The sequence below is a fragment of the Chanodichthys erythropterus genome, chromosome 11, assembly GCF_024489055.1.
Source record: "Chanodichthys erythropterus isolate Z2021 chromosome 11, ASM2448905v1, whole genome shotgun sequence".
NCBI classification, from domain to species: Eukaryota; Metazoa; Chordata; class Actinopteri; order Cypriniformes; family Xenocyprididae; genus Chanodichthys; species Chanodichthys erythropterus.
The window spans coordinates 51,119,789-51,147,095 of NC_090231.1; the positions used below are offsets into that span (position 1 = coordinate 51,119,789).

The window sequence follows — 27,307 nt, forward strand, 5'->3', positions numbered from 1 at the left end:
TGAGAACTCCGGTCTTGCATGTGTGATATTGCGTATGGTTTCCTTTCACAACCAAACACACGCAATATGTGACAACATTGTTTGCGTGCCAGACAGAGTTGTCGGCGATTCTTCCTATTGTAAAGTCATGCAGTGTGAAACCTTCTGACGCCGATCCATCGTGCAGTGTGAACACCGCAGCGACTGAATGCTGGCCAAGATAGTCATGCAGTCTGAAGAGAACAGTGACCTGATTATTTTGAAAATCGTGCAGTCTGAACTCGGATTAAGTGGAAAAAGGTTCTTTAGATTAAAATTGTTCATACTTAAGTGGTTCTTTAGGGAAGCAAATTGTTCTGTCACTGCGGTTAATATCCCCTTTTTAGTACCTTTATTTAAGTGCATTTACTATTAGATGCTGGCATGCATGGTTGAAAGGTGGTGACAATTTTAGGGGCACCCCATGATTTGAACCTAGGGGGACCCATAACCCCCACCCCTGAATGTGATTAAGGGGGCCCAAGGCAACCTCCACTGGGGCCCCAAATAACCAATCTGAGGCCCTGCTGGCATGGCCAAAATGTCTCTGAAATGACCAAAACAAAGATATGAATTCCTGGATGCCAGGAAATCATTGAAAAGCATTGAAAGACAATTGAATCAGTGTTTATAATGGCAATAAATCTAGGCAATTTCAGGGTAACGTCAAATATTACTTTATTGTAGGACACCAACAAATAATATACACAAGGTACATCATTACCCAATTTGCATCTGCCCTTCCACCACATCAGACTCATCTTTGACTCCCGGTTCCCTCCTCCACATCTTGCCCAGGTTCAGTTTTCTGCCACAGACTTGGAGTAGTAATGCCAATCACACAGACAGCAATTCCCTTTCCAGCATTCCCACAGTGTTTACTCTCCTCATCTGACCCCATTCCCAGATCATCCTCCTTCTCATGAACCACCACCGAACGTCCCAGTATGGAGTGAGCCCCAAAGAGCTTGGCCTCTGGGAGCTTCAGGAACTGCCTTATAACTCCTTGTTTGGAAGCAAAGTTGCCCAGATCTCCAGGATGACCAGGGTGGTCAACATCATGTGGATTATAATGAGAACCAACAGTGACGTAGCCTTGACTGAGGTCTCCATACTCATGGATGTGCATGGCACGCACTTGACTATCGTTGGCAGGCAAACCGCGGAGGTTGATTTTCACTTCTAAAGTTCCATTGGGGAAGAGCTGCTTGAAGAGGACTTGCCCAAAGATCTCTGGCTGGCTAGGTGGCAAGTTGTGCACGGGAGTTACTTCACAAGTGGCATAGATTGTGTTGTTGAAGTCCACGACTTCCGGCTGTGGGGCTTCGGCAATCAAAAGAACTGGATTGTCAGAGAACTGTCCTCCTTGTATATGCAGCACCAGCAATATTAGAGGGAATTGTAGGATGATTTTCTCCATGTTGATCTTTAAATCCTACAATCAAGAATGGATTTAGAGAAATCAGGTTATTTTAAGATAGTATTTGATTGAATAAAGTTCAAAGCTTTGTTTCAGGGCGCTTTGAGCGTGGAAATTGCATTAGATAAAAATAGTACAACCAGATTAGTTTGCAAAGGAAAAAAATAATAATTTAATTTGCCATGTACCCTCGTGAAAGAGTAGTGCTCAATTGTATTGAATGTGCACTTGTAGTGTACAGTAACACTTTAGTATGGGGATCAATTCTCACTTTACATAGTTGCTTATTAGCTTGCATATTGGCAGTTTATTAGTACTTCTAAAGCACATTAAGGCTTCTAAAGGAAATTCTGCATGACTATTCTACGTCCCTTAATCCTTTTCCAGTACATTGCAGATATTATAACATTAACAAAATAAAGGCCCGGTTTCACAGACAGGGCTTAGCCTAAACCTAAATTAGGATATCCAAGTAGCTTTTATAAAAGTACACCAGAAATCAAACATAACTGGTGTGCATCTTGAGACAAAACAATGGCATCGACTTATTTTAATGGCATGTCAGTGCAAGTTGCTTTGTTAAAAACAGCTCAAACATGCATTTTAGTGTAGGACTAGCTTAAGCCTTGTCTGCGAAACCAGGGGAAAAAGCACTTAGTATACATACAGTACATTTCATAAGCATGTTTCTTAACATACGAGTCAAGTACACTTTGTAGGAGTCAAACTAACCCCTGCTTTCACAGACAAGGCTTAAGCTAGTCCTAGACTAAAATGCATGTTTGAGCCATTTAAACTGAAAGCAACTCATACTGACATGTCAGTGCCATTGTTGGGTTTTCTAGGGTACATTGATAAAAGCTATTTAAATACCCTAATTGAAACAATAAAAGTTAACATTTAAATGTACTAAATTGCAACTTTATCATTACATTTTTAAAATTACATTAAAAGTTGCAACAGAAATTAAATTAAAGTACAATTTAGGTTACCATAAATGCACAGTAAATGTCAATACATTCAGCAGTACACTTTAGCCATTTTTCAAAGACAATACAAGTAATTATGAAGTTACATAAAGATGCTTAATTGGGTAAAGAACTTAAGGGAGTCAAATGACAATTTCAGCTAACTGCATTTAATATACGGTTAAACTATAATACGGTCTCACTCAATTGCAATAAATATGCATTTTTCTGAAAACACTAAATTCTTGCACTCAAGTATATTCTTTTAAAGTATTTCCTTAATACTGTATGTACACTTTATTTAATAGCATAGTGTACCTCTTTCACAAGAGTAAAGAAAATAAAATGGGTTTAAAATGACTAGTTGTACTAAATCATAACAGCAGATTGTTGTTCTTTGATTTCTTGTCTGGTATTGTTTGCTACCCAAAACGAAGGAGAAAAAAAAAAAAAAAAACATCATTCCAAAAGCCATTGCTGAATAATGAACATCAAACCAATTTTTACACCAATAAAAAAAACAAAAACATGCCAAAACAAACAAAAATACATTACCGTATAACTGAAATGTTTTCTTTAAACTGTGTCCATGTGACAATTGCAATCACAAGATTACTGCAAAGCTGACTCTGTGTGCAGTCCTGAACTGGGTTTAAAAGAATGTTCCCTTGCAATTAAACGTTTTATAATTGATTGGCTGCTCTTCTGGTAACTCATGTGGAACTAATTAACCATGTTAACTTTCCTTGTTTCCTAGTGTGTGCCTATTAGTCACTAATTAAGTTCACCTGCATTTCATTTAGTTCTATTTGTTTGCCTGTGTAATCTAGACTCAGTCCGTTCAGTTCATTGTCTTGTATTGCATCTCTGTTACGTGTTCAGTGTATATTATTTTCTCTTGTGTGGATTATCTTCATTGGTTTGTGTTTATTAAAAGTAGTGCTGTAGATCCCTCTCCTCTTCATTTGGTGACTCAATGTGACACAGTTAGTGTATACTGATGAAACTGCAAACTATTCTTCATTACATTTTTCTTCAATTTATAATTTTTTTAAACTTTGACTCCGGGTCTTTATTCAACATATCTGGTTTCAAGGGTCCTAAACTGTTTATCCCCAACAGTTTATGGTAAAAACAATGCTGAATGAAACAGCCCCTCCTAACTTTACTTTTATGAGTGTCTGCAGAGCTGTTAGGAGAGTTGGAGGTGTAGCTGCTCTATTTTAAGATGTCTATCAATGCAAGCAAGTGTCATTTGGTGATTACTTGTCTTTCGAATACTTGGGTATTGTATTAAAAGGTGCTCCTCGCATTCTACTTATAGTTATCTACAGGCCTCCAAAATACTCTCCAGCCTTTGTGGAGGACTTTACAGAACTGTTATCAGCAATTTCCTCAGAGTTTGACTGTTTTGCTATTACTGGGGACTTTAACATCCACATAGAAAATGCAGAATCCAATATAGCAAAAGAAATCATAACTGTTTTGAATACTTTTGATCTGACTCAGCATGCACATGGACCTACACACAATCGTGGACACACTCTAGATTTAATTATCAGTAAGGGTCTAAACATTTCATCCATTGTCATTAAGGATGTAGCGCTATCTGATCATTTCTGTATTTTCTTTGAAATATTGATCTGTCCGACTGTTGAAGCTAGATCTGTCTCGGTCAAAAAGCGATGCTTAAATGAGAACACTAGTGCACTGTTTATGAAGGCTATATCTTTAACAGCAAGCATATCTGCAGACTCTGTTGATTTTCTCCTTGATTCTTTTAACTCAAAAGTACAGAATGTTATTGATAACATTGCTCCTGTAAAAGTCAGGAAGAAAAGTGGCAGACAAAAAGCACCATGGAGAAACTCAACAGCAGTGCAAAATATGAAAATACAATGCAGAAAAGCTGAGTGCATGTGGCGAAAGACAAAACTTGAAATCCATTATAACATCTATAAAGATATTCTTCATGCTTTCAATGTGGAATTAGGCAAAGCTAGACAGACCTTCTTCTCAAATATTATAAAAAGAAACTTAAACAACACCTGCACTCTTTTTGCTACAGTAGAGAGACTAACAAACCCCCCAAGTCAGATTCCCAGTGAAATGCTCTCAGACAGCAAATGTAGTGAGTTTGCTTCCTTCTTCTCTGAGAAAATTAATAATATCAGAAAGGCGATCAGCACATCCTTGAGCTGCACTGGGTTAAAACAGATCAGATCACAACCTCAGAAAGTAGCTGTTATGTCTGATTTCGAAGCAATTGATGGTAAAATTTTGGAAGAAACAGTACAGCACCTTAAAACATCAACCTGCGCCCTTGACACACTTCCCACATCTTTTTTCAAAAGAGTGTTAAACTGTTTAGAAGCAGATCTCCTAGAAGTGGTAAATGCCTCACTTCTCTCTGGGAATTTTCCAAAATCCCTGAAAACTGCAGTTGTTAAGCCCCTCCTGAAAAAGAGCAATCTGGATAACACCATATTGAGCAACTACAGGCCAATCTCAAATCTTCCTTTCATAGGCAAGATCATTGAAAAAGTTGTTTTCAATCAGCTGAACAAGTTCTTAAGCTTGAATGGATGCTTTGATAACTTTCAATCTGGTTTCCGACCACATCACAGCACAGAAACAGCACTCATAAAGATAATAAATGATATTCGCCTAAACACAGATACAGGTAAATTATCAGTGCTGGTTCTACTTGACCTCAGTGCTGCGTTTGACACTGTCGATCACAACATTCTTCTTGACAGGCTCGAAAACTGGGTTGGGCTTCCTGGGATGGTCATTAAATGGTTCAGGTCATACTTAGAAGGGAGAGGTTATTATGTGAGTATCGGTGACCATAAGTCTGAGTGGACATCCATGACATGCGGAGTCCCTCAAGGTTCAATACTTGCACCCCTCCTGTTCAACCTATATATGCTTCCACTGAGCCAAATAATGAGAAAGAACCAAATTGCATATCACAGCTATGCAGATGACACCCAGATTTACTTAGCCCTATCACCCAACGACTACTGCCCCATTGACTCCCTGTGTCAATGCATTGATGAAATTAAAAATTGGATGTGCCTAAACTTCCTTCAGTTAAACAAAGACAAAACTGAAGTCATTGTGTTTGGAAACAAAGATGAAGTTCTCAAAGTGAACATGTACCTTCACTCTAGGGGTCAAACAACTAAAAATCAAGTCAGGAATCTTGGTGTGATTTTGGAGTCAGACCTGAGTTTCAGTAGCCATGAAAAGGCAATAACTAAATCAGCATATTATAATCTCAAAAATATTGCAAGAATTAGATGCTTTGTCTCCAGTCAAGACTTAGAGAAACTTGTTCATGCTTTCATCACCAGCAGGGTGGATTATTGTAATGGGCTCCTCACTGGTCTTCCCAAAAAGACCATAAGACAGCTGCAGCTCGTACAGAATGCTGCTGCCAGGATTCTGAGCAGAAACCGAAAACATGAACACATCACACCAGTCCTCAGGTCCTTGCACTGGCTTCCAGTTGCATTTAGAATTGATTTTAAAGTACTGTTGCTTGTTTATAAATCACTCAATGGCCTAGGACCTCAATACATTGCAGATATGCTCATAGAATATAAACCTAACAGATCACTCAGATCATCAGGATCAACTCACTTAAAAATACCAAGGGCTCACTCAAAGCAGGGAGAGTCTGCTTTTAGCTGTTACGCCAGCCGCAGCTGGAACCAGCTTCCAGAAGAGATCAGGTGTGCTCCAACAGTAGCCACATTCAAATCCAGACTCAAAACACATCTTTTTACCTATGCATTTGCTGATTGAGCACTGTGCTATGTCCGAACTGTTTGCACTTTATTTTATACGTATTATCTTTTTATTCTTTAAATTCTTTTCCTGTTCTTATTTCATTTTGAATGTATTTTTATATCTTTTATGTATCATCATGATTCTGACTTTTAATGCATTTTAAATCCAAATAGCAAAATTATCTGTTTTTACTGTTATTTCTATTCCTTATGTTCTATTTTTATTCTTCTTCTTCTTCTTCTTTATGTAAAGCACTTTGAATTACCATTGAGTATGAAATGTGTTATACAAATAAAATTGCCTTGCCTTGCCTTGCCTATACATGAATCTGATTTTAGATGCTCTGTAAATGCAATTCCACTTAAAGCATGTGTTAGAATCTCTTTTTTTATGCAGTTTGACATGCTTAAACAAGAAAGCATTGTAGTTTATTTGCAGGAATAATGTTGATCAGGTGGTAACAGTTATGCAATGTGATATTTGGCCCTGTTTCAAATCATCTTCTCAAAATACTTTTGCAGAATGGAAACAGAGACCCCAGAGCAAAACAAAGAGTTATGCTAACTACTGGAACTTCCCCAGTAGCCTACTGAGAAAATATCCCAGATGAGCCCCCAAATTATGTTACATCCCCTGATGGCATAGAGGTATGAGGAAGGTGCACATAATAGAATTTAAGCACACTCCCACAATTGGTCTCTGGGGAGTACTGTGGGGGAATGACACAAGGACAACAGAGATAACTGCAAGCAGGTGGTTTGCTTTATTTACAAGACCGAAATATAATTTACACAAATGAAAACACAAAGACAAACTTATTTACAACTAAGCAAAAAGAAAAAGATAATTGAAATAAGCCACAGACAGAAAGAAACTGAGCAGTGCTAAACAAAAAATAAAACAAAAACATCCTAATTCCCACCCCCTAAACTGACAAAAAAAAAAAAAAAAAAAACAGCGTTTTACACGCCATTACTAAAGCATCAATGACTAAAACAAACTTACACAGAGTGGCACATGCTTCTTCCCTAGTGTGTCTAACAGAGGAAGTTCTGCGGTTCTACATGTGTGTAAGATTTAAGTCACGTGACATACTTTCATTTTCTCTACTCTCCTGGCTGGTGAAGTACAGATCAGGTAAGATGTTCTCTGGAACAATTAAGTGAACCACCACCAAATCAGCAGCATCAAACAACTAATGGCACAGCCACAAAATACACTCCAAGCTCCTCCGTTCCCCAAGTTTTCTTATATCTTGCACAGTTGATGATTGGTTGTTTCTCGATGACATTCTTCATGATGGACATGTTAACTGACCAATCGCAGAACCGGCAAACAGATAACGGAGAGCGGGAAAACAGGAAGAAAACAATAGCAAAGGGGAGAAACGCAGCAACCAATTAAAGCAACAGTGAATAGTGGGCGACATGCATGTAAGCGAGTAAATACAGGAGAAATATGGCCAAAGTCATTTCAAAGTGCCACACTTCCTGCTGCCAACAGGTGGCGCTTTGACCGTAACTGAATATTGCGATATAGATATGTTCAGGCCAGAAATATTATCAAACGTGTGAGGTTTGGAGCAGATCGGACATTGTATGCCTGAGTTAAAACAACTTCCTGTTTCGTGGCATTAATCTCATACATTAGCACTTAGCCAAGTGTTGCATGATTTAACGTGTTTCTAACATGTTTGGTACCTCATGGCATATTGAAAATGTGTTTCTGTTGGTGAATTACAGTGTAAAGCATGCCATTTCCTGTTGCCAGCAGGTGTCGCTATGACTAACTGAATATTGTCATATAGATGTCTTTAGGCCAGGACTCTTATCACACATGTGAAGTTTGGGGCAGATCAGACATTGTATGCCTGAGTTACAACAGCTTCCTCTTTTATGTCGAAACATCAAACTATTGCTGCGTTCCAATTCGCCTACTTATACTACGCCCTAAAAGTATGTACTCTTTCTGTGAACAAAATGTACTTACTTCTGAGTGTGTAGTAAAAGAGTAGACAAGCTTTGGGACATACTAACACATCATACAATCGCGTCTTTTCTCTCTGTCGCATCCTGTCACCGTAAACTGGCCTGTCAATCATCTTACATCCTCCACATTTCATTTAGCTAATTTCCTACCGTATCGGAGTGAAATGCAGCACGTTGATCTGCAGTCGCGGGTCTTTCGTGTGGAGAACTGTCCTCATATTAATGCATAATGATGCATTTAAAAGTTAATGGCCATTCGGATCTTTATAAAAGTCCACATTGGTATTTGCAGATGAAAAATAACACGGGTAACATTAAATATATATTTTCTATCAGGTTAAACTGATTATTAGTCACTCAAATCTCTCAGCATCGATTGCATATATCTACCATGTTTTGTAGTTTTTTAACACTTTTTACTCGTGTTTTGTACTGTTTGCAGTTCTGAACTGAGTCCTCGTCCAATGCGCAATGGGTTGTGGGCAATATTAGCCTCTATAGTGTGCACGGATCCACACTTCGAAAATCTACCGGAAATAGTAGACCATCCGGGGACTTTTGGCATACTCTTTTCAACATACTATGCTTTGGGACACACTTATTTTAATCTCACATACTATTTAGGCTGGATAGTATGGACATTGGAACGCATGGTTTGTCAGGCCGCCACAGACACGCCCTTCAACAAAAACTCAAGATCTTTGATATTTATCATCGCTAAGGTCTTAAGATTAGACTGATAACATTTGATGTTGATCTGGTTAAATCTCTATGAGGAGTTAATCACAGTATAAAACATGTAATTTCCTGTTGCCCGCAGGTGGTGCTATGACTGTAACTGAATATTGTCATGAAGATGTCTTCAGGTCAGGACTCTAATAAAACATGTGAAGTTTGGGGCAAATCGGACATTGTTTGCCTGAGTTACAACAACTTCCTGTTTCATGGTGAAACATTGAACTTTGTCAAGCCGTCACAGACACATTGCAAAATCTAAATTTTTGCAATGTAACGTCGCAAAGGCCTTTAGATTAGAAGGACCAAATATGTTGATCTAATTAAAGCTCTAGGAGGACTTTGTTATAGTATGTCTGGAAATGGCAAAAAATGGCAAGTTAATTCAAAATATGACTTCCTGTTCAGTTTCAGATTTTGCTCCAAGAGATTTTTTGTAGGTATTGTTGCTGTTAATGTGTGTACCAAATTTCAAAATCTATGAAATGTAGCGCAAGGGTCACTTCCTTAGGTGGCGCTATTGAGCCATTTTGCCACGCCTAATTCTGCAACCCGTAACAGATACATTTTCACCACTTCTGCCACATGTGCAAAGTTTCATGAGTTTGAGCACGTTTAGGCCCTCAAATGTGATTCACTTTGAATAAACGGAACAATTTGGTGCTCGTTCACACGAGTGACAATAACGCAGTATGAATGAGCAAAGACGCGATCTGAGAGAATCGGGGAGGAGTTATAGACCACTCTCGTTCCTCATGTTTCCCCAACCATTTCCTCCTCCATATTCTTTTTTTTTTTCTTTTTCTCGCTGCAAATCAGCGCACAGGCAATTTGTATTGCAAGTTTCTTGAGGGCTACCATTTTTAATAATCCCAGTCTCATGTGAGAACTCCGGTCTTGCATGCATGATATTGCGTTGTTTCCTTGTCACATCTTGTGTGTGTTTGGTTGTGAAACATTGTTTGCGTGCCAGACAGAGTTGTCGGCGATTCTTCCCATTGTAAAGTCATGCAGTGTGAAACCTTCTGACGCCGATCCATTGTGCAGGGTGAACACAGCAGCGACTGAATGCTGGCCAAGATAGTCATGCAGTCTGAAAAGAACAGTGACCTGATTATTTTGAAAATAGTGCAGTCTGAACTCGGATTAAGTGGAAAAAGGTTCTTTAGATTAAAATTGTTCATACTTAAGTGGTTCTTTAGGGAAGCAAATTGTTCTGTCACTGCGGTTAATATCCCCTTTTAGTACCTTTATTTAAGTGTATTTACTATTAGATGCTGGCATGCAGGGTTGAAAGGTGGTGACAATTTTAGGGGCACCCCATGATTTGAACCTAGGGGGACCCATAACCCCCACCCCAGAATGTGATTAAGGGGGCCCAAGGCAACCTCCACTGGGGCCCCAAATAACCAATCTGAGGCCCTGCTGGCATGGCCAAAATGTCTCTGAAATGACCAAAACAAAGATATGAATTCCTGGATGCCAGGAAATCATTGAAAAGCATTGAAAGACATTTGAATCAGTGTTTGTAGTGGCAATAAATCTAGGCAATTTCAGGGTCATTTCAAATATTACTTTATTGTAGGACACCAGAGAATATACACAAGGTAAATTATCCAATTTGTATTTGCCCTTCCACCACATCCGATTCTCATCTTTGACTCCCGGTTCCCTCCTCCACATCTTGCCCGGGTTTGGTTTTCTGCCACAGACTTGGAGTAGTAATGCCTATCACACAGACAGCAATTCTCTTTCCAGCATTCCCACTGCGTTTACTCTCCTCATCTGACCCCATTCCCAGATCATCCTCCTTCTCATGAACCACCACCGAACGTCCCAGTATGGAGTGAGCCCCAAAGAGCTTGGCCTCTGGGAGCTTCAGGAACTGCCTTATAACTCCTTGTTTGGAAGCAAAGTTGCCCAGATCTCCAGGATGACCAGGGTGGTCAACATGATGCGGATTATAATGAGATCCAACAGTGACGCAGCCTTGACTGAGGTCTCCATACTCATGGATGTGCATGGCACGCACTTGACTATCGTTGGCAGGCAAACCGCGGAGGTTGATTTTCACTTCTAAAGTTCCATTGGGGAAGAGCTGCTTGAAGAGGACTTGCCCAAAGATCTCTGGCTGGCTAGGTGGCAAGTTGTGCACGGGAGTTACTTCACAAGTGGCATAGATTGTGTTGTTGAAGTCCACGACTTCCGGCTGTGGAGCTTCAGCAATCAAAAGAACTGGATTGTCAGAGAACTGTCCTCCTTGTATATGCAGCACCAGCAATATTAGAGGGAGTTGTAGGATGATTTTCTCCATGTTCATCTTTAAAGCCTACAATCAACAATGGATTCAGAGAAATCATGTTATTTTAAGATTGTAGTATTTGATAGAATAAAAGTTCAAGGCTTTGTTTCAGGGAGCTTTGGGAGTGGAAATTGCATTAGATAAAAATAGTACAACCAGATTAGTTTGCAAAGAAAAAGAAAAAGGAAGCTATTTTAAAATTTGCCATGTACCCTTGTGAAAAAGTAGTATTGAATGCGCACTTGTGTACAGTAACACTTGGGGATCAATATGGGTATGAGTATGGGGATCAATTCTCACTTTTATGTAGTTGCTTATTAGCTTGCATATTGGCTGCTTATTCGTACTTTTAAAGCACATTAATGTTTCTAAAGGAACTTCTGCATGACTATTCTACATCCCTTAATCCTTTCCAATAACAATACAACTACCTTACAAACTATTATTAAGCAGTAAATTAGGAGCTTGAGGCAAGTCAATAGTGAATTTGTTCCCCCATTCTAAAGCGTTACCTAATGTATTTCAAATCTTGAAAGACTGCGATGTAGTAGGCTGCAGATATTATAACATTAAGACCCCCTTAAATTTCTCACTCTTTGTTATATTGCAGCCATTTGCTAAAATCATTTAATCCCCCCCCCCCCTCAATGTACACACAGCACCCCATATTGACAGAATTGTTGACATTTTTGCAGATTTATTAAAAATGAAATATCACATGGTCCTAAGTATTCAGACCCTTTGCTCAGTATTTAGTAGAAGAACCCTTTTGATCTAATACAGCCATGAGTCTTTTTGGGAAAGATGCAACAAGTTTTTCACACCTGGATTTGGGGATCCTCTGCCATTCCTCCTTGCAGATCCTCTCCAGTTCTGTCAGGTTGGATGGTAAACGCTGGTGGACAGCCATTTTTAGGTCTCTCCAGAGATGCTCAATTGGGTTTAAGTCAGGGCTCTGGCTGGGCCATTCAAGAACAGTCACAGAGTTGTGAGGACACTCCGTTATTTTAGCTGTGTGCTTAGGGTCATTGTCTTGTTGGAACGTAAACCTTTGGCCCAGTCTGAGGTCCTGAGCACTCTGGAGAAGGTTTTCATCCAGGATATCCCTGTACTTGGCCGCATTCATCTTTCCCTCGATTGCAACCAGTCGTTCGGTCCCTGCAGCTGAAAAACACCCCCACAGCATGATGCTGCCACCACCATGCTTCACTGTATTTGACAGGTGATGAGCAGTGCCTGGTTTTCTCCACACATACCGCTTAGAATTAAGGCCAAAAAGTTCTATCTTGGTCTCATTAGACCAGAGAATCTTATTTCTCACCATCTTGGCAAACTCCATGCGGGCTTTCATATGTCTTGCACTGAGGAGAGGCTTCCGTCGGGCCACTCTGCCATAAAGCCCCGACTGGTGGAGGGCTGCAGTGATGGTTGACTTTCTATAAACTTTCTCCCATCTCCCGACTGCATCTCTGGAGCTCAGCCACAGTGATCTTTGGGTTCTTCTTTACCTCTCTCACCAAGGCTCTTCTCCCTCGATAGCTCAGTTTGGCCAGACAGTCAGCTCTAGGAAGGGTTCTGGTCATCCCAAACATCTTCCATTTAAGGATTATGGAAGCCACTGTGCTCTTAGGAACCTTAAGTGCAGCAGGAATTTTTTTTGTAACCTTGGCCAGATCTGTGCCTTGCCACAATTCTGTCTCTGAGCTCTTCAGGCAGTTCCTTTGACCTCTTGTTTCTCATTTGCTCTGACATGCACTGTAAGCTGTAAAGTCTTATATAGACAGGTGTGTGGCTTTCCTTATCAAGTCCAATCAGTAGAAGCAAACACAGCTGGACTCAAATGAAGGTGTAGAACCATCTCAAGGATGATCAAGAAGAAATGGACAGCACCGAAGTTAAATATATGGGTGTCACAGCAAAGGGTCTGAATGCTTAGGACCATGTGATATTTCAGTTTTTCCTTTTTAATAAATCTGCAAAGATGTCAACAATTCTGTGTTTTTTCTGTGAAAAATTTAAGGGGGTCTGAATACTTCCCGTACCCACTGTAGGTATATTATATATAACTTTAACTTTAGTTTAATATTTAACTTTAGTAGTAAATCATGACAGCAAAATGTTGTTCTTGGACTTCTTATCTACTATTGTTTGCTACTCAAAAAGGACTATTCCAAAAGCCATTGCTGATTAATGAACATCAAATCAATTTTTGCATCAATAATAATAAAAATAAAAAATAAAAACATGCCAAAACAAACAAAAATACATTACCATATAACTGAAATGTTTTCTTTAAACCGTGTCCGTGTGACAATTGCAATCACAAGATTACTGCAAAGCTGAATCTGTGTGCAGTCCTGAACTGGGTTTAAAAGAATGTTCCCTTGCAATTAAACGTTTTATAATTGATTGGCTGCTCTTCTGGGAACTCATGTGGAACTAATTAACCACGTTAACTTTCCTTGTTTCCTAGTGTGTGCCTATTAGTCACTAATTAAGTTCACCTGCATTTCATTTAGTTCCATTTGTTTTCCTGTGTAATCTAGACTCAGATCCCTCTCCTCTTCATTTGGTGACTCAATGTGACAAATTAATTCATAGTTAGTGTATACATCTGATGCTCTGTAAATGCAATTCCATTTAAAGCATGTGTTAGAATCTCTTTTTTATTGCTTCTATGCAGTTTGACATGCTTAAGCAAGAAAGCATTGTAGTATATTTGCAGGAATAATGTTGATCAGGTGGTAACAGTTATGCAATCTGATATTTAGCCCTGTTTCATATTATCTTCTCAAAATACTTTTGCAGAATGGAAACAGAGACCGCTTTTGTAACAGTCTAGACTGCACCTTAACACTTTAATTTTAATGGCACATTTATGATTTATTATGGCCCATGATTTGACTAAACTAGAGACTCAAGCCCTCAATAATCTGTTTATTTTAAGCTTTGGTATTACATGTCTACATAAAAGTATAATCTGTGTAGCCTCCTGGGACTCCCCAGGAGGACACACACACACACACAAAGTGTTGAAAAAGATTTTTTTTTTGTTTTGTTTCCAGCACAAGAATTATATTTTTTCTCATTTATGCTTGGTACATACTGCACAATTTTATCCCCAAATGGAACCTTAACTCCTTGCCATTTTCATCAGAGTCTACACTTTTGTGACATAATGCTGCTTTGACTGTCAGGTAGAAGTCTTCTGTGGAGCTTGCAGACTTTGCAAGGGCTCGCGAGCACCCTTCTGAAACCCAAAATGACAAATGGGACACCCTATGGTCTTGTGGACTTAACGGATGTGCATGTGGCAGCCATTTTAAGTCCACAAGACCACAAGTGCACGTGATTGGTGCTTCTCAACATCCCCCCTCGTTTCCTCGCTCCTCCGTCCTCCATCCTATGACTTGGAAATCAATCGAGCTAAGCCATCTTGAAGGACATCTCAATTCTCTTATAGAGTACCTCAGGGATGATGTGTTAGGTTAGGCCAACCCGGAAGTTAGTGGCGCACGGGTTTCCTCGATTGAAAGCCTATGCATTTTTCCCATAAACTTTTGGAAAATCGCAGAAAATAAGCTCTGTGTTTAACAAAGGGTTATGACACTTACACATTTTGTCTATCAAGATAATCTTTACAAGTTAACACAACATTTATACATTTTGAAGCCTAAATAAAGTCGCCAGATATAAAAAGCTAACAGTAGGCTATAAATGGACTATAGCACACCATGGTCGCGGATCAACGTCACCTCCACCAAGCGTCCTCAAACTGTATTTAGAAAACAACTTTATTTAAAAACATGATTATGATCTGCACTGTGTATGAAAACTTATCCACTTTTTCATGAGAAATGATGTCCAAATGTCCTATTTGTCATGTTGACGTCTAATGTCCCCGTCAAAGGACGTAATCCCTTTTAGCAATTTGTTAGCAACCGACGTTTTTAAGACGCAGTAAAAGTTTAAAAAATCATAAGCGGGTTATAACTGGTGTGTTTTATTTTCAAAACGTGAAAATATTTAGAGGCTTTGTTAATCACAGACCTTATTTCAGGCGATTTAACAAAAACCCATAGACTTTACGGTGATGGAACCAGAAGTCCTAAAATGCTAACTCGCTTCCGGGTTTTGCCTACAAAAATGCGTCATCCCTGAGGTACTCTGTTGCACCATGAGGAGGCGAGGAGTGAGGAAGCTTCCGAGGAGTCATGAGTGAGGATACAGATGTGCATCCTTTGCGGAAGTCTTTCTCGTTGAGAAACATGACGCACGCATAAATTCTCCTCCCCCTTCATATCTGTCACAAGAATTTAAATGTATGCTTTAATGTATGCAGTTTAAATAAACTTTGCATCTCACACATTTCAACGGGGCATCATGCTTTATTAATTATATTTTTTAAATAACCAAACTTTAACAACATATAGGTAGATCCCTTGAGCCCAGCCGATGACGCTTTGAAGTGACGCTAAAGGGAGCGATAATATATAATTTCACTTGATTAAATTCCTCCTTCCTCGCGTCTTTTCCTTCAGTCCTTCCCTCGCATCCTGAAGGGGTGGAGCTAAGACACAAAGAAAGGAAACAAGGAAAGGAAACGAGGATGCACAAATAAGAATTGAGAAGCACTCCAGGGGCCTGTACCGATCATCAACTTTCTCTGTCAACTCAGGCTTTGATCCTGAGTTTGTGGAGCGCGTGCGCGTGAATCCGTGACATCAGTGACAAACAGGCAATCACATGCCTTGCAACAGAGATAAACAATAGGCTTGTTTGAGATGCGCCTGGCCTCGCCTGAAGTTCAGCCGAGAGTAGGCGGCTGCAGTGAGGGGAGGAGTGAAAAAAGTGCAGGCAAGACGGACAATTCTCCTTTCTCGTAGTGCATCAGACACCTGTGAGATTAAGGCGGATATCGCGGGATTCACACTTGTGCGCTGTGTTGCTGATAAACTGGATGTAATTTACATTCTGTTGCTTTTATATGAAAATAAACATAATGAACAAGACACCCAAAGTACTTGATATTTATTTCCATTCGAAGGATGTGTGTATCAATCATTTTTATTTTAATAGACATGTTTTTATATATTTTTATAAATATGATAACAATCACATAACCCCCAGAGAGATCGCACTGTCAGAGACTTTTGGAATATTCACACATAAGTTATACGCATAAAATCATGGTATTAGTGTTTCAAAATCAAACATTTTAAAAGAGATCAATACATCACGGTTGTTTAAACCAATAAGCTTTAAGCTGTGTCGTCAGCAAGTCGTTTCCCATCGTGCTTTTGGTCAGCGCAGTCGGTGGAGAGCAACTGCGCTCGACTGCAGAATCCAGGCTTGTTTGAGATGAGCAAATTCTGCGCAGAACCGATCACCGGTGATCACCGCGAGATGCATGCCGGTTAGAAATGTGTCCGAGGGTGGTCCGCCTTGCTCTGATGTCATGCTGACGTGTGTCAAAAACCTCTCGCGAGGGCGAGGCGGACGTGTCGGATTCTGCAGTCGAGCGCAGTTCCTCTCCACCGACTGCGCTGACCAAAAGCACGATGGGAAACGACTTGCTGACGACACAGCTTAAAGCTTATTGGTTTAAACAACCGTGATGTATTGATCTCTTTTAAAATGTTTGATTTTGAAACACTAACACCATGATTTTACGCGTATAAATTATGTGTGAATATTCCGAAAGTCTCTGACAGTGCGATCTCTCTATGGGTTATGTGATTGTTATCATATTTATAAAAATATATAAAAACATGTCTGTAATTAAAATAAAAATGATTGATACACACATCCTTCGAATGGAAATAAATAACAAGTACTTTGGGTGTATTGTTCATTATGTTTATTTTCATATAAAAGCAACAGAACGTAAATTACATCCAGTTTATCAGCAACACAGCGCACGAGTGTGAATCCCGCTATATCCGCCTTTGATCTCGCAGGTGTCTGATGCACTACGAGAACGGAGAATTGTCCGTCTTGCCTGCACTTTTTTCACTCCTCCCCTCACTGCAGCCGCCTACTCTCGGCTGAACTTCAGGCGAGGCTAGGCGCATCTCAAACAAGCCTACTGACACGTCCGCCTCGCCCTCGCGAGAGGTTTTTGACACACGTCAGCATGACATCAGAGCAAGGCGGACCACCCTCGGACACATTTCTAACCGGCATGCATCTCGCGGTGATCACCGGTGATCGGTTCTGCGCAGAATTTGCTCATCTCAAACAAGCCTTATGATTCACTTCTCGCGAGAGAGCCAGCGCGATTTAAAACTCTTTTGCTGAACATGAAGAATTTAAAAACATTTACACTAATGGAAAATACTTGTCTGTGAAAGAGGACAAATAAAAGAAATTATCTTTCTCTATCAGTGCAAATTAAAGTTGTGAAGTTAGTTTATATAGTTGATAATATATAACGATAGAGACTCAAACATACAGTCACATGTAGTCATATTTAAAGAGTATATTTACACCTTATTTATATTACATATGATCTATATTATATTCACTGAAACTAAATGCTTAATAACACCTGTTAAACTAAACTTGCGTAATGGAGTAAAGGTGCCCTTGAATGAAAAATTGAATTTATCTTGGCATAGTTAAATAACAAGAGTTCAGTACATGGAAATGACATACAGTGAGTCTCAAACTCCATTGTTTCCTCCTTCTTATATAAATCTCATTTGTTTAAAAGACCTCCGGAAAACGAATCTCAACATAATACTGACTGTTACGTAACAGTCAGGGTGTACGCCCCCAATATTTGCATATGCCAGCCCAAGTTCCCAACATTATCATTATGAAAGGCATTAGACAAGGGCAGAACGTCTGGATGTGCACAGCTGAATCAACAAACTAGGTAAGCAAGCAAGAACAACAACAGCGAAAAATGGCAGATGGAGCAATAATAACTGACATGATCCATGATATCATGATATTTTTAGTGATATTTGTAAATTGTCTTTCTAAATGTTTCGTTAGCATGTTGCTAATGTACTGTTAAATGTGGTTAAAGTTACCATCATTTATTACTGTATTCACGTCGCTATTTTCATTTTTAAACATTTGCAGTCTGTATAATGCATAAACACAACTTCATTCTTTATAAATCTCTCCAACAGTGTGTAATGTTAGCTTTAGCCATGCTGCATAGCCTCAAACTCATTCAGAATCAATGTAAACAATATAACAGTATACTATACTCACATAATCCGATGCATGCATGCCGCATGCATGACGAACACTTTGTAAAGATCCATTTTGAGGGTTATATTAGCTGTGTAAACTTTGTTAAGGCACTGTTTAAGGCAAGCGCAAGCTCCGGGGCGGGGGGAGCACAAGATTTAAAGGGGCCACAGCATAAATCGGTGTGTTTATAATGATGCCCCAAAATAGGCAGTTAAAAAAATTTATAAAAAAAAAAATCTATGGGGTATTTTGAGCTGAAACTTCACAGACACATTCAGGGGACACCTTAGACTTATATTACATCTTTTAAAAACATAATCTAGGGCACCTTTAATAAAAATATAGATCATATAATTATACAAATCATATATAAATCATAAAATTATCATAAAGAAAAAAGTAATTATCATTAAAATCACACAATTTCATCGTTAAATATTTTTTTTTACTATATAATGACCTTTAATTTGGAGGAAGAGAAACTGGGGGAGTGACTTTATTGTGTTGGTTGTGTCAGTATCACTTATCTTACATCTGATTGGTTCAATTTCAGTTTGAGATCTCTAACCCAGAACATAACCTGCCCTGGAGCAGGTGAGCTGTGGAGCATAAGTTACCATGTCGATGAACATCACTAAAAGTCAAGTCACTTTCATGGTACCTAAAACCCAGGATTGGCGCAAACTAATCTGAAACTTACCTGGCTAGCCAGCTAATCCGGCTTCATGGTACAGGCCCCAGGTGTGCCATTTGGGACCTCAGGGCCTCAGAGACAGTGTGAAGTGTGTTTTGACTGGAAATGACATTGGCGGTGACCTACAGCCAGTAAGAGCGCAGATACAATATACAGGGCAATGGAAAGTTTAGGGGGAGGAGTCATACATCTGCAGCAGAACATCAGCAAGCATGGCTTTCAGTCCTGTTAAAACCATTTTCTCACACGTGATCTTACATTATTTCCTGTATAAATTCTCACGTGTGTTTGGTTGTGAAATGTAGCCGATTCATCATGTAATATACACAGAAAAACAACTGGTACAACATGTTCTCCAACCAATACGACCATATAGGTCGTTTGTCACTTCCCTGAAATACAACCCATAGGAGCGTTTACTAGAGTGGCGCCCCTCTCGACAACAGGACACTTTAATTTTAATGCATTGTTCCATTTTATCTGCGTCATATTTCGGGTTTCGCGTAGCTCAATTGGCAGAGCATTGCAATAACAATATGCAATCATGTGATAATGCGATCGTGGGATCCCAGGGAATGCATGTGCTCATAAAGTGTATATACACTATAAATCACTAAGGGTAGGTTTAGGGATGGGGTCAGTGTAGCCGTTAATAAAAAAATTAGTTTTGCTAAATGGAAATAGGAGAAATGATGTAAAAAGTCCATACATTGCAATTAAATGAATACGCATTTTGATTGGTAACAACAGTCATACGTCATTTCATGATGACAGAAAAAAAGTGAAGACAAATGAAGACAAAAATTGGTGATGATTCCAGCCTTAGGGCCCCCCCTCAATTTCAAGGGGACCCACAGCAACGACCTGCACCGGGGTCCCGGATACCCCAGCTAAGGCCCTGCTGGCATATGTGGTGTCAAAAAAAATAAATAAAACTTGAATTATTGGATGCCAGGAAGCCATTCAAAAGCATTGAGAGAGACATTTAACACTAGAAGTCCCAGAGAGCAGCCATTTGGCTTTTCTACCTATAAAACCCGCAGGACAGCCGATGGGCTGGAAGTCTTTAGGCTAATATCCCTAATCAGCTGTGAACAGTTGCTTTTGTTATGTAAACAATGTGGGGCCATGCTGAGCCACTTCAAGGAAACTTGTGTTTCACTTTGCCATCTTAGGGAGAAATCAACACACATGTTTTCCTTTGTTGCTGAGATCTATTGATAAAAATAGTACAAAATAAAATAAAGAAACCAACCATTTATACACATATTTACAAATAATATTAAAAAGTGAGTGAGTACATTCCAGCAATCACTCACAATCCTGGCACTGCCTGGCAATATATTATAAATACATTTTGTATATATTCATTATATATTAATCTTATATTTGAAATACATCATAAGTCCATTTTTAAAAGTGTTTGAAAGATGGGTTCAAGTGTACTACAAGTGGTAACTAAATACATTTTTCTATACAGAGATAGTATGTTAAAAGCACATTTTAGTTCAAATTCATGGTGTCTCAAAATAGCACAGTTGAGTACACTTAGATGTTCTTAAGATTATCTTAAGAAGTACTAAAGAAGAGCTTTTAGTATATTAAGTACAAAATAAGTGCATGGAAATAGAGCACTGTACATTAGTGTAAAAGTGTACTAAAATAAAGTGTATTTTACTGCACTTTTTTTCACCTGGGTAGACACTCCAACACTTTCCGTTTGCATTAAGATTATTTCTATTACCACGCTGGCAGATATTGATCATTTTACTTAAGTAAAATGTACTTAATTTAGATCCCCCCAGGAGACAAGACTAAATATCATATCTAATTTTCTCATATAGAAAATCCATCTTGATTTAAGATTTTTTTTTTATTATTTACTTGAAATAGGATAAAAAAATACTTAGTATGAAAAGCATTTTTGCAGTGTGAATGAGTGAGTTAACTTTTTAAACATCACTTGCACTCCCTCATTTCAGGGTTAACATACTCAGAGTTTTCACTTAACCTCCTTTCTGAAACCGGCCCATGGTCAATCAAGTTCTCCGCTTTTAGCAGCCCTCCCTCCCCCACACATACAAACAAGCCACCAGCAACCATTCACACACACACACCCCCAACCCCCCTGCAGATTGCTCAGGTAATGACCATATTTACACATGAATTGATGCTAATGATAGCCAAAAGACTAGCCAGTTAGCATCCACTTGGCTAAAGGAGGGTTACAAATCTCTGGGACTTCTAGTGTTAAAGCATAGTGTTTGTAATGGCAACAAATGTAGGCAATTTCAGGGTATTTTTAAATATTACTTTATATTGTAGGACACAGAAAAAGAATATACAAGGTAAATCATCTCTAATCTAGTTCCTAAATGTAAGTGTCAAGTATCATTCTAAGACACAACAAATCCTTTCTTCTGCAGCATAGTGTATCTGCCCTTCTACCACATCCAACTCTCTCATCTTTGACTTTCAGTTCCCTTCTCCACATCTTGCCCGGGTTCAGTCATCTGCCACAGACTTGGAGTAGTAATGCCAATCACACAGCCAGCAATTCTCTTTCCAGCATTCCCACTGCGTTTACTCTCCTCATCTGACCCCATTCCCAGATCATCCTCCTTCTCATGAACCACCACCGCACGTCCCAGAATGGAATAAGGCCCAAAGAGCTTGGCGTCTGGAAGCGTCAGGAACTGCCTTATAACTCCTTGTTTGGAAGCAAAGTTGCCCAGGTCTCCAGGATGACCAGGGTGGTCAACGCCGTTTGGATTATAATGAGGACCAACAGTGATGCAGCCTTGACTGAGGTCTCCATACTGATGGATGTGCATGGCACGCTCTTGACTATTGTTGGCAGGCAAACCACGGAGGTTGATTTTCACTTCTAAATCTCCATTGGGGAAGACCTGCTTGAAGAGGATTTGCCCAAAGATCTTTGGCTGGTTACGTGGCAAATTGGGGCTGGGAGTTACTTCACAAGTGGCATAGATTGTGTTGTCGAACTCCACGACTTCCGGCTGTGGAGCTTCAGCAATCAAAAGAACTGGATTGTCAGAGAACTGTCCTCCTTGTATATACAGCACCAGCAATATTAGAGGGAATTGTAGGATGATTTTCTCCATGTTCATCTTTAAAGCCTACAATCAAGAATGGATTTAGTGAAATCATGTTATTTTGTTTAAGAATGTAGTATTTTTGACAAAATAAAGTTCAAAGCTTTGTTCCATGGAGCTTTTAGAGTGGAAGTTGCATTGGGTAAACTAGCACAACTAGATTACGATTCATTCACAGAAGGCATCGGCCTTAACACTTCTCATTTGCTTTGAATGGTTGACGTTATGCGTTGCTGAATTGTGGGTTCCATTGCATCACGTCACTGGCATTGCTTGTGGCAGAAGTTAAAAATTAGGCTTGTTCGAGATGCATCAGCGCTGTGCAGACCGATCGACGAACATCAAAGTACAGTCAGAGTGTTCAGAGAGCATACGGCTCCTTACGCTGCATTCACACAGGGCGTCAGCATCAACACTTGACGGAGGTCATGTCTGAAGCTTGAGCTGACGCGGCCGTTATAGTGATAACAGCCAATCACATTACTTTCCGGTGTTGCATGAACGCAATTGGCTAGCGTCTGCGCTAGGGAATTTGCAGAAGGCGATCTGATTGGTTGATGCCTGCGTTGGCATTTGAAAAATTGAGAAATCTTCAACGCGAGTGAAGCGATGCGACGGAACCCATAATTCACGCATGATGTCACCCATTAAAAGTAAATGAGAAGCATTAACGCCAACACCCCTTGTGAATGCAGCGTTATGCTTTTGAATCACTCTCACGGTACTTTAATGTCATAGGCCGATCGGTCTGCGCAGCTCCGATGCTATCTTCAAGTTTTCAAGCACCAACACAGGCGTTAGCCAATCAGATCACCTTAAGCATACCCTATACGGTTGTTAAGTCTGACGTCACGCGGCAGACCTTCCGGGTCCTAACGCTCTATCTCATACCACACGAAAACAACAAATGGTGCTAATATACACACACGATGTGGTGTAATACTACAAAAAATTATAATCATAACCTTTATCTCCATATCAAAATTCCAGATGGCAAGACAATGATTCATCTTTTGTAAATCGTTAAAATATTAATGTTTGTAACGCTGTGAGCACGGAGACTGTTGTGTAGACTGTAAGTATTTAAAATGTTTAACTTTTCAAAATGATTGATGTTTAATATGAATAAATAGCGCTCATAAACGGCTGTCGATGGCATTCTCAAGTGAAATGAGTCGAGGCTTGGACCCGGAAACGGCGTTCCTTACGTCACAACTTATCCGACAACAAGCGGATAGCAGATGCTAGCCAACTGCATTCATGCAACACTGGAAAGTAATGTAATTGGCTGTTGTCACTATGACGGTTGCATCAGGACCAAGCTTCAGACACACCGTCCGTCAACCGTCGACACTGTGTGAATGCAGCATAGTTTGCAAGGGAAAACCGTGTAACTGCATGCAAGAAATTGTATTTATTTTTGAATTGTCATGTACCCTTTTAAAAAAGGGTGGTTAATTGTATTGAATGTACAGTCATGCTCAAAAGTTTACATACCCCTTGCAGAATCTGCAAAATGTTAATTATTTTAACAAAATAAGATCATGTAAAATGTGTTATTTTTTATTTAGCACTGTCCTGAATAAGATATTTTGCATAAAAGATGTTTACATCTAGTAAAAAATTTCAGTCAGGATTTCTCATCATAACAGAAAATGACCTCGTTCAAAAATGTACATACGACTTGCTTCTAGCTTCTGACCAAGGCTGTGTCTCAATACTAGTGTTACTTGATCTCAGTGCTGCGTTTGACACTATAGATCATAAAATACTCCTAGATCGACTACAAAATTACACTGGTATTCAGGGACAGGCATTGCGGTGGTTTAAGTCATATACCTATCAGACCGTCACAATTTTGTTTATATAAACGAGGAAAAATCTAAGATAACGATAGTAAACTATGGAGTGCCGCAAGGATCTGTGTTAGGACCTCTGCTATTTTCAATCTACATGCTGCCACTCGGCAATATTATAAGAAAACATGGGATTAGTTTCCACTGCTATGCCGATGATACTCAGTTATATATTTCAACAAAACCAGATGAAATCTCTAAATTGTCCAAACTGACAGAGTGTGTTAAAGAAGTAAAACATTGGATGACTAGTAATTTTCTTCTATTAAATTCAGATAAGACTGAAGTATTACTTATTGGGCCAAAAACCTGTACACAGAATCTCTCAGACTACAATCTGCATTTAGAAGGATGTACTGTTACTCCATCCTCGACAGTTAAAGACCTGGGTGTGATATTAGACAGCAACGTTTGAATTTGAACATCAAGATATATTTTACTTAAACAGCCTTCTTTCACCTCAGAAACATTGCAAAAAAACTGAATATGTTATCTATATCTGATGCAGAAAAGTTAGTTCAGGCTTTCATGACGTCTCGACTAGATTACTGTAATGCATTATTAGCTGGTTGTCCTGCTTCCTCAATAAACAAGCTACAATTAGTACAAAATGCAGCTGCTAGAGTTCTTACCAGGTCAAGAAAATATGATCATATAACACCAATCTTATCATCTCTACACTGGTTACCCATTAAGTTCCGTATCGATTATAAAGTATTGCTAATGACCTATAAGGCTCTAAATGGTTTAGCTCCTGTATACTTAACCAATCTTCTATCGCCCTACAATCCTTCACGCTCTTTAAGATCACAAAACTCTGGACTTCTGGTTGTACCTAGGATATCTAAGTCCACTAAAGGAGGGAGAGCGTTTTCACATTTGGCTCCTAAAATCTGGAATAGCCTTCCTGATAATGTTCGGGGCTCAGACTCGCTCACCCAGTTTAAATCTAGATTAAAGACGCATCTCTTTAGCCAAGCGTTCACATAACGCATCTCATACCAGATCAACTGCACATGACTATCTTTGCTTAAAGTTATGAACAGCAGCTACGCTAATTGTTCTCCTTTTGCTTTTCTGTTTTAGCGCGGGACACCCGCCCTGAGGTGACTAGAGAGTACATCAGCTTCAGTTTGTATCCAGCCTCTTAAGAAGACCTCAGATGACCATCACCCGTGAAGAGACGGCGCCAGCTCCTGCGAGGACTTCAGGAGACGCAATCATCTAGATCAACATTCACATTGCACAATCTCTATATCCTAATTTATTGTTAATGTAATTCATTTTCCAGGAGCACATTACTTCTACCTTCAGTTAAACTGCTAACAGTGATTGTAATTACCTAAAGTATATTATTTGCTAACTACATTCTTTAAATTGTAATGTTGACATCCATTTTCTGTAAAGCTGCTTTGAAATGATATGTATCGTGAAAAGCGCTATACAAATAAATTTGAATTGAATTTGAATTGAATAAAAGATGTTTACATATAGTAAAAAAATTGCTGAATTTATAAAAAATGACCTGTTCAAAAATGTACATACCCTTGATTCTTAATACTGTGTGTGGTTACCTAGATGATCCACAACTGTTTTTATGATTTGTGATGGTTGTTCATGAGTCTCTTGTTTGTCCTGAACAGTTAAACTGCCCAACCTCCTGGGCAGTTTAACTGTTCAGGACAAACAAGAGACTCATGACCAACCATCACAAAACATAAAAACAGTCGTGGATCATAACCACACTATTAAGAATCAAGGGTATGTACATTTTTGAACAGGTCATTTTTATAAATTCAGCAATTTTTGACTATACGTAAACATTTTTTATGCAAAATATCTTATTCAGCACAGTGCTAAATAAAAAAATAACACATTTTGCATGAGCCCTCTTATTTTGTTAAAATAAATAACATTTTGCAGATTCTGCAAGGGGTATGTAAACTTTTGAGCATGACTGTACTTCTAATCTTGAAAGGACAATAAAAAAAAACTGTAGGTCTACTTGCAGATATTATAACAATGATGAAATAAAAAGTCACTTAAGTGTATGTACAGTATGCTTTCATATGTTTATTAACACACAAGTGAAGTCACTTTTAAAAAGTGCACTTTATAATAATGTAATTTTTTTTTAAACTTTTTTAGCTAGTACTTCATTATAATTTGATATGTCGTATGTTATTCAATATTAAATACAGTTAATACATTTTACATGTATATTTTGAAATACATGACATACAAGTTTCAATAGAAATGATTTTTAAGTAAATTTTAGTTTATCATAAATGCACAGTAAATTTAGCAGTATACTTTAACCATATTACAAAAACAATACAAGTAATTATAAAATTACATATAAAGATGTACTTAAATTGGTCAAACAAAGGATAGTTTCAGCTAACTGCATGTAATATACATTTAAACTATAATGAATTTTTATTTAATTGCAATAAACATGCAATTAAGTGAGGAAACACTATATTCTTGCACATAAGCATATTCTTTTAAAGTATTATTTTCATAATATTTGCTCATTTTAAAAGCATGCTGTGTAGGCCTAATTCTTGGGAAAGTAAATGGGTACTCACAAAATATTTATGTTAAACTCTAACTTTTTTAATAGTTGTACTAAATCTTGACAGCAAAATGCTGTTTGTGGACTTCATACCATTCCAAAAAAAAGCCATTGTTGATTAGTCAACATCAAGTTGATATTTGCACCAATGAAAAAACAAAAACAAATTCAAAACAAGCCAAAAACAGCAAAGGTACATTACCGTTTAACTGAAATGTTGTCCTTAGACTGTGTGCAGACTGAATATTGCAGTCACAAGATTACTGCAAAGCTTAATCCGTGTGCAGTCCGTGTGAACTGGGGCTGAGAGAATGTTCTCTTGCAATCAAACTTTGTATTATTGATTGGCTGCTCTTCTAACCATGTTAACTCTCCTTGTTATGTTTGGTTAGTTACAGTGCTGCAATTTTAAAGAGTAGATAAAAATAGGGTGGAGTCTAAATGATTTACTATAAATGAGACATATTAAATTTGTTGTTGGTTATAGCGCACATGAAACTGATTTTATATGCTCTGCAAATCCAATTCCACTTGAAGTTCATGCTTGACACCACTTCTTAGAAAATATTCATCTCACATGTGGTAACACTCATAAGTGAATATCTGACAGTTCTTCTGTTTCAAG

General features: G+C 38.7%; 3 protein-coding genes across 3 annotated transcripts; all 3 read right to left on the reverse strand.

The window, feature by feature from the left end:
- Window positions 1-689: 689 nt before the first annotated feature.
- Window positions 690-3,053, reverse strand: LOC137030867 (extracellular superoxide dismutase [Cu-Zn]-like). Its single transcript, XM_067401366.1, has 2 exons — window positions 2,962-3,053; window positions 690-1,453 (listed from the first exon to the last, which is right to left on the reverse strand). Exon 2 carries the CDS (start codon window positions 1,436-1,438, stop codon window positions 776-778), a length of 663 nt encoding a protein of 220 aa, XP_067257467.1. The 5' UTR covers window positions 1,439-1,453; window positions 2,962-3,053; the 3' UTR covers window positions 690-775.
- Window positions 3,054-10,577: 7,524 nt separating this feature from the next.
- Window positions 10,578-13,582, reverse strand: LOC137030868 (extracellular superoxide dismutase [Cu-Zn]-like). Its single transcript, XM_067401367.1, has 2 exons — window positions 13,501-13,582; window positions 10,578-11,256 (listed from the first exon to the last, which is right to left on the reverse strand). The coding sequence occupies exons 1-2, from the start codon at window positions 13,501-13,503 to the stop codon at window positions 10,579-10,581; spliced, it is 681 nt and encodes a 226-aa protein (XP_067257468.1). The 5' UTR covers window positions 13,504-13,582; the 3' UTR covers window position 10,578.
- A 7,870-nt stretch (window positions 13,583-21,452) lies between these two features.
- LOC137030870 (extracellular superoxide dismutase [Cu-Zn]-like) lies at window positions 21,453-26,999 on the reverse strand. Its single transcript, XM_067401368.1, has 2 exons — window positions 26,885-26,999; window positions 21,453-22,272 (listed from the first exon to the last, which is right to left on the reverse strand). Exon 2 carries the CDS (start codon window positions 22,261-22,263, stop codon window positions 21,595-21,597), a length of 669 nt encoding a protein of 222 aa, XP_067257469.1. The 5' UTR covers window positions 22,264-22,272; window positions 26,885-26,999; the 3' UTR covers window positions 21,453-21,594.
- Window positions 27,000-27,307: the final 308 nt, after the last annotated feature.

Bases quoted from the DNA above. Each gene is read 5' to 3' on its own strand.
- LOC137030867 (XM_067401366.1), bottom strand. From the start codon at position 1,438: ATGGAGAAAATCATCCTACAATTCCCTCTAATATTGCTGGTGCTGCAT.
- LOC137030870 (XM_067401368.1), bottom strand. From the start codon at position 22,263: ATGAACATGGAGAAAATCATCCTACAATTCCCTCTAATATTGCTGGTG.